The 12,570-nt window shown below is 50.1% G+C and overlaps 1 protein-coding gene across 5 annotated transcripts in view; it reads left to right on the forward strand.

Moving 5' to 3' along the window:
* The window catches only part of UBAC2 (UBA domain containing 2), a 172,547-nt gene extending 166,326 nt beyond the window's left edge, over positions 1-6,221 (forward strand). For 4 of the 5 annotated variants that reach the window (XM_047081430.1, XM_047081392.1, XM_047081411.1 and 1 more), the window contains 2 exons: positions 3,361-3,446; positions 5,053-6,221. In XM_047081430.1, coding sequence (XP_046937386.1) covers positions 3,361-3,446; positions 5,053-5,098 — 132 coding nt within the window. In that variant the 3' untranslated portion in view covers positions 5,099-6,221. The remainder of the gene's footprint in view (positions 1-3,360; positions 3,447-5,052) is intronic. The other variant, XM_047081402.1, reaches the window with a different exon arrangement.
* The last annotated feature ends 6,349 nt before the right edge of the window (positions 6,222-12,570 follow it).

Here is a 12,570-nt window from a genome sequence, read left to right on the forward strand (position 1 = left end):
GGTGGCTGGGATGACTCTCTGGCACTTGGGTAACATCTAAAACGGCTGCCAGCCTCCTCTGTGTTTTTCTTTGAAGGAATTGGGCACTTTGGGAAGCCTGTGTGTATTTGCACATCTGACCACAGGTCTGCATAGGTCTCGGTTTTCTCTTTCTGCCATTTGAGCACAGGAGTTCGTGTTTCACGTGCTAATGCAACCTTCACACAGAGACAATGACAGAGTGCGCTAGCACTGGGCAAGTTGGGCTTCTCCGCACAGGGAACTATAAGTCCGCGACAAGTAAAGGCTGCATTGTTATAATTGTTACATGATAACGAGATTGTTCTGCCACCCAGGGGAGCTGGAGATCCCCAGTTCGGCTCCAGTTCTTATATCTGGATGTGAGCTTTGAACCAGCTCCCAAGAAAGGACAGCAGTGGGGTGCACCGCCCCCTTCCAGGCAGCCTCCACTGCGAGATGCCAGCAGTTAGAAAACACCTATTGAACCTGCTGTCTCTCTGCTTCTCGTCTTTTCTGGCTGATTGTTGTCCACATTCCTAAGCTCAAGCATACAATTTCATTTTTCCTTAGATGTTTACTATTTGGGACACCAGAGAAAATGTACAGATACACTTTCTTTTTTTTTTTTTTTTTTAATTTTTTTTTCAACGTTTATTTATTTTTGGGACAGAGAGAGACAGAGCATGAACGGGGGAGGGGCAGAGAGAGAGGGAGACACAGAATCGGAAACAGGCTCCAGGCTCCAAGCCATCAGCCCAGAATCTGACGCGGGGCTCGAACTCACGGACCGCAAGATCGTGACCTGGCTGAAGTCGGACGCTTCACCGACTGCGCCACCCAGGCGCCCCCTTTTTTTTTTTTTTAAATATATGAAATTTATTATCAAATTGGTTTCCATACAACACCCAGTGCTCATCGCAACAGGTGCCCTCTCAATACAGATACACTTTCTTAGTGTAATTGTTCAGTTTTTAAAAAGAACTGTTAACATTATTTCTACTTTGTTTTTTCATCTGGTTAAAGCACCAGGTGGTTCCGCCGTGAAAATTCTGCAATCACACTTTTCTTCTCACCCCTAAACAATGCAGAAAGCTCTGAAGCCAGCTTTGGCTAAAGGGGCACGGTTGCTGGCCTCCAGAGGATGGACAGCCAGCGGCCTGCTGCAAGCTTCTAAGTACATCAAATGCGCTTCTCAGCAAAACCTGTGAAAAACACGGCCCAGTTGCCAAAACCAACAACAGTGCATGTGTGGTTGTTCGTTTCTGAGAGACTGAGTGAACTCGGGAGGAAGCCTTACGTGCAGAGAAGGCTTCTCCACACCGACATCGCGTATGTATGTAGGACATGACCCGGCCGTCGAGGGCCTGAGGGGTCCCCTCCAAGGTGGTGCAGCCCGTGCTGGAGCTGTGCTTTGGTGGCCTATATGGCCAGCCCATCATCAGCCTCCAAGCCAAATTCAGAGTCCATGGAGGGAAGACTCAAGCACCAGCTGGAAATTGTGGCCTAGCACCCTCACCTGCTGGCGGTGGGGGTCTGGCTCACACGCCATCAGCTCCGGTATGAATCACAATTTGGCAGATAGATACTTTTATTCCTGCTGGCGAGGTGCCAAGAAGCAGCCAGTCTTTAGCTGTGCTTGAAGCACCAACGGTGACAAAGCGGTGATCGTGAATGTCGCGTGAGCCAAACTGAAGTCGTTAAGGACCGCCACGTTGCTGGGTGGTAGCGTCGTGTTTGTGGTAACAGAGAGAAGGCAGGTGGAGCTGCCCACCTCCTCCTGGGCCACATTAGCTCCACTAAAGATAGTGGTTCTTAACTGTCAGTTACTGGAATAAACGTCATTAAAGGTTATTTCAATCCAGGAAATGACCTAGGAAGGATCACCTGGATTTGACGTGCGCCCAGCCCAGGTCCTCGAGTATGCTGCTCGGGGTAGAGAAAGCAGGGCGGGTCATCCTGTTCGAAATCCCCCCAAGGAAAGAGGAAAATGTGGATCCTCGTAATCAAATGGCAAAATTGATGTTTCACGTCTGGCAGAGCCTAAAATAGAGCATCAGATGACTTGAGTGTTAAGAAGAGTGTTGTGGTCTGTCGACACCACCCTGCTCCTGCTCACACAGGATGTCATCAAGACATCTGACGACTGTAAGAGATACATTGGTGACATGTGGAATGGATAATAATATTAAGTGGGCTTTAAACCAGTTAAAAATCTCTAAAAAGACCAAAAAAAAAGTTGGTCAGCCACTTGAATAGAAAGGGAGGTCTGTAGTGAGTTTGGGGCCCTACCTTTGATTTTTGCCTGCTTGACATTTTCACCAGTCACTTGACGGGGACATTATAGAGGTTTGCTACTCCAGTTCGGAGGTGATAAAATTTTGAGGGATCTGAGTAACCTAGGAGACAACAGAATTGAAACTGAAATTAGGGGTGCCTGGGTGGCTCTGTTGGTTAAGCATCCGACTTCAGCCCAGGTTATGATCACAATGGTTCATGGGTTCGAGCCCTGCATCGGGCTCTGTGCTGACAGCTCAGAGCCTGGAGCCTGCTTCAGATTCTGTGTCTCCCTCTCTCTCTCTCTCTGTCCCTCCCCTGCTCACACTCACTCTGTCTCTCAAAGATAAATAAACATTAAAAAATAATAATAAATTAAAAAATAAGTAAACTGAAATTTCGTTTTGGTTGGCTAGAAAATGACCAGAGGGAATTTAACAGATGTGTGCAGTCCTAAACCCAGAAGATCAAATATAAATTTACAGAGTAGGATTTGAGAAGCCCAGGGAGTGTTTTCAGTAGGCGTCAGGGTAACTGGCCACACTGGGATGGTGTGGGTATGCACACGAGCACAGGCACATGCCCATACACAGGTGTGCATGCTGCCGAAGTGTTCCACTGCTGTGACAAGGGCTGCGAGCACAGGACAGCAGCAACGGGAGAGCATTGGGGGGGTGGGGCGCTTCACTGGACAGAGATGGATCCTGGAGCACAGGAATGAAGAAAGCAGCCCCGGCCCCCGTTCTCAGGAGGGTCACAACACAGTGACAGGGAGCCCAGGACACAGGTCAGTGGAGCCACAGAACTTTTTGTCTGGGCTTCCTTCTGGTCTGGGAGAATGGGAAAGGGCCAGGTGCCCCCAGAGTCAGTGGATGAAGAGGAGCTACCGAGGCCAAGGGCAGAGGAAAAGAGCCTTCTGGTAGAGGGACCCTGGCAGTAAAGGCAGGAGAGGGTTCCACGGCACCCGGGCCGGACCAGGAGCTGGGGCGCTGGCCTGGAGCAAGAAAGATGGGGGAGGATGGCCTTCAGACCTTCAAAGTGCTTCACCCAGGAAAGGGACTAGGATTGTTTTCTGTTACTTGAAAGGGTGAAATTAGGACCTTTGAAGTCCCACGGATGACAGCGAGAGGCAGATTCTGCTTCTGTGGAGGAAGAACTGTCCATCTTGGCCAGTAAGTGAGGGAGTGTTTGTGATACCCTGGGAAAGGTGGTTCTTTCCTTGAGCAGGAAATGAAAGCAGAAGATTCTTGCCGTTCTGTCCACACTGTCCCCCAGCCCAGGGAGTGGGTCTCCCACATGTCACGGCCTTTTTCCCAGGCACCGAGCGTCCCTTCAGAAAACAGCTGTCAGGTGTCTCGCCACAGCCCACAGCAAGATATGCCTGCAGCAGACACGTGTGTGCGTGTGGAGAACGGAAAGGAAGCTTTCTGGAAGGAGGGCCCTCGCTGCATACATTTTTTAATGCTCCTCTTAACCCACTGAGTGTTCATGACGCACTCTTGAGGGATCACAGCCTCGGTTTGGAAAACACGAGCTAGAACCCGCCTCTCAGAAGTGTCGCCTGCATGTCTGCCTCTGCTCAGCTCCGTTAGCATCTGTGTCCCTGAGGCTCCTTGAGGGAGGAGGGGTCTGGGTGTGGGCAGGGCAGAGAGCTTACTCCCATCTCCTCCCCTGCCACCCACTGGGCTCCCCACCTTCCTCCCTCCCCCCCACCCCACCCCCCTCCTCCTCACTCCTTTCCCCCAGCCCTGCCCACAACCCACCCCCACCCCCGCAGCATCAGGCGTTTTCCATACACTTTGCACCGAGGGCACTGTTTTCTACAGGAAGGATCAGAAGTGGTGACCAAGTCCTCAGTCCACAAGAGCCTCTTTAACCCACACGTGGGGAAAATCTCAACATGTGTTACAAAACTTACAAAAGTATGTTTCAACATACGTACAAAGAATAGATTCCTTTGGTCTGGCGTCATAGATCTATTTATAATACATTTGGAAATGGGAAAATAGGTTATGCCTAAATTTCAGTGGCACTGCCTGCTTCATGGAAATCCTATGTTGAAAGTGCAGGAAACCTCTGTGTTTACAGATTAAGGATTTGTGGTCACGAAAATGCAAGCCTCGTCCTCCCTACCCTTGGTGACTTTCGCTACGTCCTTCCCCCTGGTTCTGCCCCAGGCTTCACCTCCTGGTGCCCACGGCTGCTGCCTGGAGAGCCCCCGCAGCCAGGACCTTAGCAAATGCTGCACCTCACATGGCAGGCTTTCCTTCCCTGGCCTTGTGATTCCAAGAACCTGCACACATTTTTGTCATCGGTGTCTGCCAGCATCAGAAATTAATGTTCAACTAAGCGATTGTTCACACGCACAAGGAAACGTGACTTGGAGAAGTTGTTTGCGGGAATCCCACCTGACGCTGAAAGGGCGTGCAGAGTCGTGTGAGCGGGGCTGCTGTGCAGACTGGCTTTCCAGGCCGCACCCCACGGGCTCGTCCACCCTCTGCTGGTCCTGGCGGGTCGCTTGACCCTTGGAGACTCATTCCTGGTCTCTCAAATGAGAGTTAAATGAGATAATTACACTTATTAGCCGTACGTTAAGCACTTTAAAATGTGCCTGTTAAAAAAAAATTTTTAATCCTATTTCACACTGAAATGAAAATTAGGGTTTGTTTTTTTTTTTTAACCTTCTCTGCAGAACTCTCCTGAAGAGCACCTGGGGGGCTGAGGGATTAGTAGCAGGGTCCTCAGCCTCATCAGGTTTCTGGTTTTGTTTGTTTTCAGGTTGCTCGGCTCATGGAGATGGGATTTTCCAGGGGTGATGCTTTAGAAGCCCTGAGAGCTTCAAATAATGACCTGAATGTGGCTACCAACTTCCTGCTGCAGCACTGAGGGTCCTGGGCAGCGACACACAGACTGGCCAAGCTGCCGCCCACAGCGGGCGGGCACCGGCCCCGCTACTGAAATCAGCCTGAGGTCACGCTCTGTGGCGCTGACGGTCTCCCATGTTCTCGTGGGCAAAGGGCGGTCCCCGCTACTCCTCCCTTAATTCCAAGATCACTGCTGTTAAAAGAGTATCGAAAATAAGTTTGCCATTAAACTAGCATGTATTTTCTATATTTTTTTATTGGGCATTTTCCTTAGTTTGAAAATCATCACTCATTCCTGATGTGTTTAAAATACATTAAAGTTGCAGGTTTCTGTAAGCAATTGAATAGCACCACTGATGGGAAGTTACTGTAATATTATTCTTTTTACTATAATGGATCCTCCTACATTATATCTGATCATAAATGCTACCACTGGACAAAGGGGAATGTTATTCAGGAAGAACATGGCAAAATATTCCTTATGGACTTTTTCTCATCACTATTTTTTTCCTCAAATTTGCTTTCAAGCCTCAGTGACTGTTTGGTGTCCACCTTTCCTAGGGGGTGAGCAGGGCGTGTCTGCTGCACACAGTCTTGGCCAGGCCTGAGTGTGGAGGGAGAAACAGAGAACCAAACTCTCTCCACACTGTTCCGGCCCATTTCAGTCCAGGGAATCTTTCCAACTCCCTTTCCCTCACCTCCATTAAGAAATAATGATCATCGAATACTGATTCAAGGTTCTGGAAAACTCTGTGAAACTTAGCTGGGGTTCCTTTTGCTCAGAACATCTACAGTTAGCCTCTCAGGCTGGACGTGGAAACAGGATGGAGAGAGCAGGGGCTCAGCCCTGGAACAGCCACAGGGCCCACCGCGCTGGAGGCGCGTCCTCCCCGGCCCGGGCGCATCAGGACTTCCGTTGCAGCCAAGGCACACAGCGGAGGACACGGGCCCAGGCAGAAGGGAGGCGGAGGTGGGAAAGGCAATTGTGTGACTCCTACGTTCTGCAAAATGAGCAGAAATGTATCAAATTGATGCAAATTTGGACAAGTGTAATACTTATAATAAAGTTTTTAATGTGTTTTACTTTGCGGTATTTTTTATTCGACTTACCTAAATCTTTGTTCTAAGCTGTGTAATTTATCAAATATAAAACATTTTTTTTGCCAATGCTCATCATTCTTCAGAAGATTTGGGTGCTTTTTTTTTTTCTTTGGAAGTGAGAGAAAAGGCCCCTTTGTTCCTGTAACACTGGCCCCGTGAGGCCTCATCCGTAGGCTTGTTAGGGCATCAGGCTGCTCGGAACGGGAGTTGGGATGACTTGGGAGCCCAGGTGGTTCCAGGTGTCTCTTGTCAGCTTGAAGGGACAGCAGCGGGCATCTGCAGCCGCATTCCAGGCCAGTGGCTCCCAGCGCAGAGGTGTATGCAAGTACTAACCTCTGAGCCCATCTGGATCCACCCCTGACCTTCTGGTGCAGGGGTCCCAGGAGACAGCGCCCCGCGTCCAGAGATCCGCCATCTCCTATGCCCCTTTTCTCAAACAGCACTGAGCAAAGTCACACCAAACCACAGGCGTAGTGCTCACTCACCTGAGGCTTCTCCATGCATCTCACAGAGGATGGGGGCAGAGAGCCCCACGGGGAGGAGCCCAGTGTGAGGCCTCAAGCAGAGGTGATCACACCTCAAAGACCCTCATCCTGCCCAAGGAGCCCAAGCACCCTTCCACGGCAGGAAGTATAATTTAGTGTAAATTGAGGCAGTGCTGGCCGTGTGGCCACAGCCCTGCACCTAACAGTGGCAGAGCTGGGAGACCCCCTCAGGCTTTTCCTGACTTCCAGCCTCTTTCCCAGCTGCCTGTAGTTGCCAAGTTTCCATTAGCTTCCATCCTTTTCATATGACTGCCCGGCCTTTGCCACCTTCCTAGTCACCACCCCCCAGATCATCCCAATCCCGACCACTCCCCAACCCCACACACATCCGACTCTTCAGTCTTGGGCACATCCTCTTGACCTGGCTGGAGTTCCCATCGCTGGCCCACTGCTGCTTCCTGCAGATTTTGACCCAACAGCCACCAGTAGCGGGTTTGAATACCCAAAAATACCCCGCATCCTGTCAAGACCCCCAGAAATCTTTCGGGCTGATGGGCCCCCCCACCCCCCCACCCCCCCACCCCCGCAAAGAGAAACCTTTTGTGTTTGATGCATAGTGACGCGTGCCAGACAGGGGCATCAGCGAGCCGTTGGCTTGGTTTCCTGACGTCTAGAAAAGTTCATGTAGACATTTGACTTTGTGCAAATGGCAGCAACAGATCGGGCCTCATTTTCAAGTAAGCCAGTTCCACTTGACAAGAGGAAGAAGGAAAAAGTTGTCTGTGGTGAACCTCCCCTCTTCCTCAAATTAAGGAGACTCTGCCTTTGGAGTTCTGATTCATCAGCTTGGACCGGGTTTGGGATTCCAAAGGGAAAATAATTTCAAGGAAATTGAGCATAAAATTGTGAATGCACGCATTCCACAGTAGCACTTAGAACTTTGTCAGAGTCCCTGAGTGTAGATTTCTGCCACAGTGCTTCTCAAGTGAAAATGATAGGGTCTAAATCATAAACTTGAGGGGGGTTTTTTGGTTTGTTTTTGTTTTTTTTTGTTTTTTTTTTTTTTACTCAGGTAGCTGAAGTGATATTTAATTTGGGAGAATCAAAGGTTATTTTTCAGAATCCCCTAACCCCTGTAGTGTGTTTGTAAAGGGACAGACCAAGAATATCAAAATTGCCTTCTGGCTCAGACTAAAATTTTAGTTCCCAAACTTCAGTCTCTCATGTAAGAAGACTTACCAGAATCATGTGAATTTGCTAACCTGCTTGCTATCTCATGGAGAACCCACACTAGCTAAATGGCTGTGCCCCAGCAGAGTTGGGATTTCAGGATAAGGCTTGGGAGCCTGGGGGCTGGGGGAGTGGGCACCAGATGTGGAAAATCAATCTGGAAAGAGGGGAGAGATCCGGAGTCCTGCTCTGGGGATCACAGAGGAAGGCAGGTGACAGAATATGGAGAGAGGAAAGAAGAGGGCTAGTTTCCTGCATTTCTAGTGGAGGAGGTGAGATAGGGGGCCCGTCTGCAGTGCTACAGGGAAAGGGGGGTTAGTGTCAGCCCAGCGATGGCGGATGCCAGCAACAAGAGCTGAAACAGAGAACAGGAGAGAGAGCAGAGGTCGGCCGTGTGCACTGGTCCGGGAAATGTGTGGAGGGAGGAGACAGGGCAGGGACACTGTTCCTGGGTCAGCTTGTGGGTCAAGGTAACCAAACTGGTGATGAGAGACCGGAGCTGTAGGCCCTGGAAGGGGTATAATCAGAACTGTGAAGAGAGGTTGGCCTTGGGAGCGAAGAAGAAGGCTTCTGTCCTACAGAACCAGAGATAGTTAAGGAAGTTAGAGGTGAGTTGTAAACTTTGAGCGAAGTTGAAGAAGTTCAAGTGCTAGTTTCTGGCTTCTTAATAAAGCAGGAAGGCGAGGGGCCGGGAGCTTGAGGAGAGTGGATGACGTGGGGCCAACCAGAGGTGGATAAAGGCTTGTTGGCCACTTTTGCTGATCAGCTGCAGTGTTTTGGTCTGCTGACCCCATATGTCGTGGGAGTTTCAGAGCCCTGAGAGATTTAGACAAATTCAGACGGTCCCAGGAACTAGCAGCACACACCGCCCCTCCTAGTACCTTCAGGCCAACCCACACTGTGCCCTTTCTCTCTGTTCTGAGCTGCCCTGGGGTCTGAGGAGACTTGGCGGGAGAGGGCAGAGAGAGCAGGCTGCTCCTGAGAAGGCGTAGGGCACAGGGGTCCCTGACCCACCCTGGTTCTCACCCAAATACAAGAGTGCCTTAGGGACCCTGGGACTGCTCCAAGGCTGTCCAGGAGGGTGTCGCCCTCCGCCCCCCTATTCCCCCCACCCCACCCCACCCCGCCCCCTGCCGTGGCCGGACCCAGACATCCCAGGGCCTCCACTTGGCTGCTGCAAAAGGAGCATCAGCAAAAAGATTGCAGGGTGACCCAGCCACCCACAGTGGTTCACACCAGAGAAAACCTCCACAGTCCCCAGTGCTCAGCCCAGGCATGTGAGAACCCCATTCAGTCGGATTTCTGCCACTTCGCTCAGTCTTCAGTGCCCCGGCTGACGTGGCTTCCACCAGCAAAGCTGAGTGTGCTATCTTTTCCACGGTGGCCAGGTGGAACCCAAGTGGCAGACTGGATTTGATGCCTTTGGGATCTTTTTTTTTTAACATTTTTTTAAGTTGATTTAGTCTGAGAGTGAGCAAGAGAGAGAGAGAGCAGGGTAGGAGCAGAGAGAGAGAATCCTAAGCAGGCTCCGAGCTATCAGCACAGAGGCGGACTCAGGGCTCCAACTCAGGAACCATGACATCATGACCTGAGCCAAAGTCAAGAGTCGGACGCTTAACCGGCTGAGCCACCCAGGCACTCCTGATGCCTTTGGAATCTTTAAACAGAGGCTGTGATTTCCTGTGGTGCCAGTCTCTAGAGCCTTATTCTGAATTTAGCACTTGAATTAAGTACTGAGAGTGCAGATGTCAGGTAATCCCTCGCTAGGCTGGGCTGTAAAGAGTAAAATGTATCAGAATGCCACAGGGAACACCAAAGCTGAGGGCCTGTTTCACGGTGGGAAAGGGGGTCCCAGCTCCTAGCTCCTCTCCTGTCCCCCCTGCACCTTCAGAGATGTGCTGTGCCCCCAGGTGCCCTAACAGCCCAGCTAGCTGACTTTTCTGTCATCCTGTTCGCAGGGGACCGTGGTCGGTTTTGCTCTTTTGCTGTCTCAACAGCTGTTTGTATAGAGGTTTTATTGTGAGATTTTGTAATGATGTTCGACAGAAGTGCTGCATTATATCTGAAAACTGTCCGGCCTCCTACTATGTGTGCAGATCTTGTAAAACCCTTATTTCTGTCCCTATGAACTAACCCGTCTTTCATATGTATAAAGCTGCAAGAATCACAGAAGTCTTTCCAGAACAGGCCACATCTGCACACCAGGGGGTGTGGTGGCTAAGATGTTGCCTCCGCAGCAGGTGGGGACCAGGTTGTGTTTAAATCTGCACAAAGATGAATGTGATGTCCACATCTGCCTCTGCCTTGAGCACCTGTTTAAAAGGAGGAAGTGCACTTATTTTGTTTAAGCAAAAAAAGTCAAGGGAATATTTGGAAAAGCCAGCAGGCCAAGGCCAGCCCTTTTCCCGTCTGGGAAGAGACCGGCTGAATGTGGACAGAACAACAAATAAAGCCAAATACCCACTCCCAGCCTCTTGATCCTGATTGTTTGTATGAAGAGCCATGTTAAATACTTACGACATTTCTAAATTCAGAGTTCAAAACCACTCCAAAATGACAGAAACAAATTCGGGGGTTATAATTGTTTTGGGGGCAGGGGAAGGAAGTGGAGAAGGTATGGAGCAAAGAAGGGTCTGTTTTTAACATCTTACATAGATGCTGTTATATGTACGCCTCTGTATTATAAAATCCTCAATACGAAGTTCAAACCCTCCAAACAAATCTTGCATCCCTCTTCAGGGCTTGCAGACTTCTGGGGGTTCAGACAAGGAGGCTTAGTGCACCCCTACATTGGGAGCACCCCCGCCGGTGGAGTGTGGCTGCAGACCAGAGGAACAGCACCAAGGGAAATTCTCACATACCCCCACCCTCATTTCCATGAGGACACTTCTGGCCAAGACCCTGCTGGGGCTGGGTGCAGAGCACAGCATTTCCTCAGGACTCACCCAGGAATTCTGATGCTTTCCAGGAGATTCCTGCATGGGCTCAAACCTTATCCCTCCTGCCCAAAGCTGGTAGAGATGTCCTTAAGGAGCACCAGACCCAGGCCACCCCTGGACTGTGATGTCTGGCCTGGGCTTGTGGTTCGGGTGGAAATTAATCCACCTTGATCCTTGCAAATGCTGCAGCCACATGGGGTCTAGAGCCTTCCACCTCATGGAGGTGCAGGGTACGGATCTGCTGGGACTAAGGGAGGGGCTAGTTCCTCAGGCCTGGCGTCAGGGGCCGGGGACCCATAGCCAGCACCTGACAGAACAGGAGGCAGCATTCAGCACAGGCCCAGCCCTCTAAGGGGACCCTCCTAGAAGCTGAGCTAAGAGATGCTCCTGGTGTACCTGACAGCTAACCAGCGATTCTGCTACCGCCAGTGATTCGCTGCTGGGTGCCTCCCTGCAAGGGCTGAAATAACCGTAATAAGTCCCCTGTGGGCAAGAGCTGTGCTTTCCTCGCATGCGCCAGGCATCCAGTGAGTGAGTGAGTGAGTGAGTGGGAGGACACAATAAGGTGGCGCCTGGCTGGCTCAGTCAGTGGAGCAGGTGACTCTTGATCTCAGGCTTGTAAGTTTGAGCCCCATGCTGGATATAGAGATGACTTAAAACTACAGTCTTAGGGCACCTGGCTCAGTCTTAGGGTGGCTCAGTCTGTTGGGGGTCCAACTCTTGGTTTCGGCTCAGGTCACGATCTCATGGTTTGTGGGTTTGAGCCCCTGCATCAGCTCTGCCCTGACAGTGTGGAGCTTGCTTGAGATTCTCCCCCCGCCCCCGCCTTTCCCACCGCTCACATGCACCCACAGTCTCTCTCTGTCTAAATAAACTTAAAAAAAAATTTTTTTCTAATCTTAAAAAAGGATATATTGCTTAATTTATACACATAAATAAAATAAAATAAAATAAAATAAAATAAAATAAAATAAATCTCTAGCCTCTAAAAGAATGGCCACTATCTTTAATAGAAGCGGCACATGGCAGAAGCTCTCTTATCTCTTTTTTTTTTTTTCACATTTATTTACTTTTGAGAAACAGAGCACGATGGGGGAAGGAGCAGAGAAAGAGGGAGACACAGAATCTGAAGCAGGCTCTAGGCTCTGAGCTGTCAGCACAGAATCTGGAGCCGGGGCCCGAACCCATGAACCACGAGATCATGACCTGAGCCAAAGTCAGATGCTTAACCAACCGAGCCACCCAGGTGCCCACCTATCTTTTTTTTTTTTTTACGTTTATTTATTTTGAGAGAGAGAGAGAGGGAGAGAGAGACAGTGGGAGTGGGGGAGGGGCAGAGAGAGGGAGAAAGAGAATCCTAACCAGGCTCCGAGCTGTCAGTGCAGAGCCCCATGTGGGGCCCAAGCTCAGAAACCATGAGATCACGACACAAGCCAAAATAAAGAGTCAGACGCTTAATGGACTGAGCCACCCAGGCGCCCCAGAAGCTCTCCTACCTTAAGCTGGGGACTGGTACTGACTCAGTTAATGTTGGATGTGAATATATATGCCCATGTATATGTATATAGAACCCATATATTAAGTATTTTAAGTTAGAGCATGACAATGTAATTAATTCATCAATCTTCTGGTGTTGCTGGAGCTAAAGCCTTTTTATTTTTAATGATAGTTGTGCTG

This window comes from Lynx rufus, unplaced genomic scaffold (assembly GCF_022079265.1).
Source record: "Lynx rufus isolate CCGP_SWC_20201006 ecotype Redwood Valley unplaced genomic scaffold, mLynRuf1.p SCAF_1, whole genome shotgun sequence".
Classification (NCBI taxonomy): domain Eukaryota; kingdom Metazoa; phylum Chordata; class Mammalia; order Carnivora; family Felidae; genus Lynx; species Lynx rufus.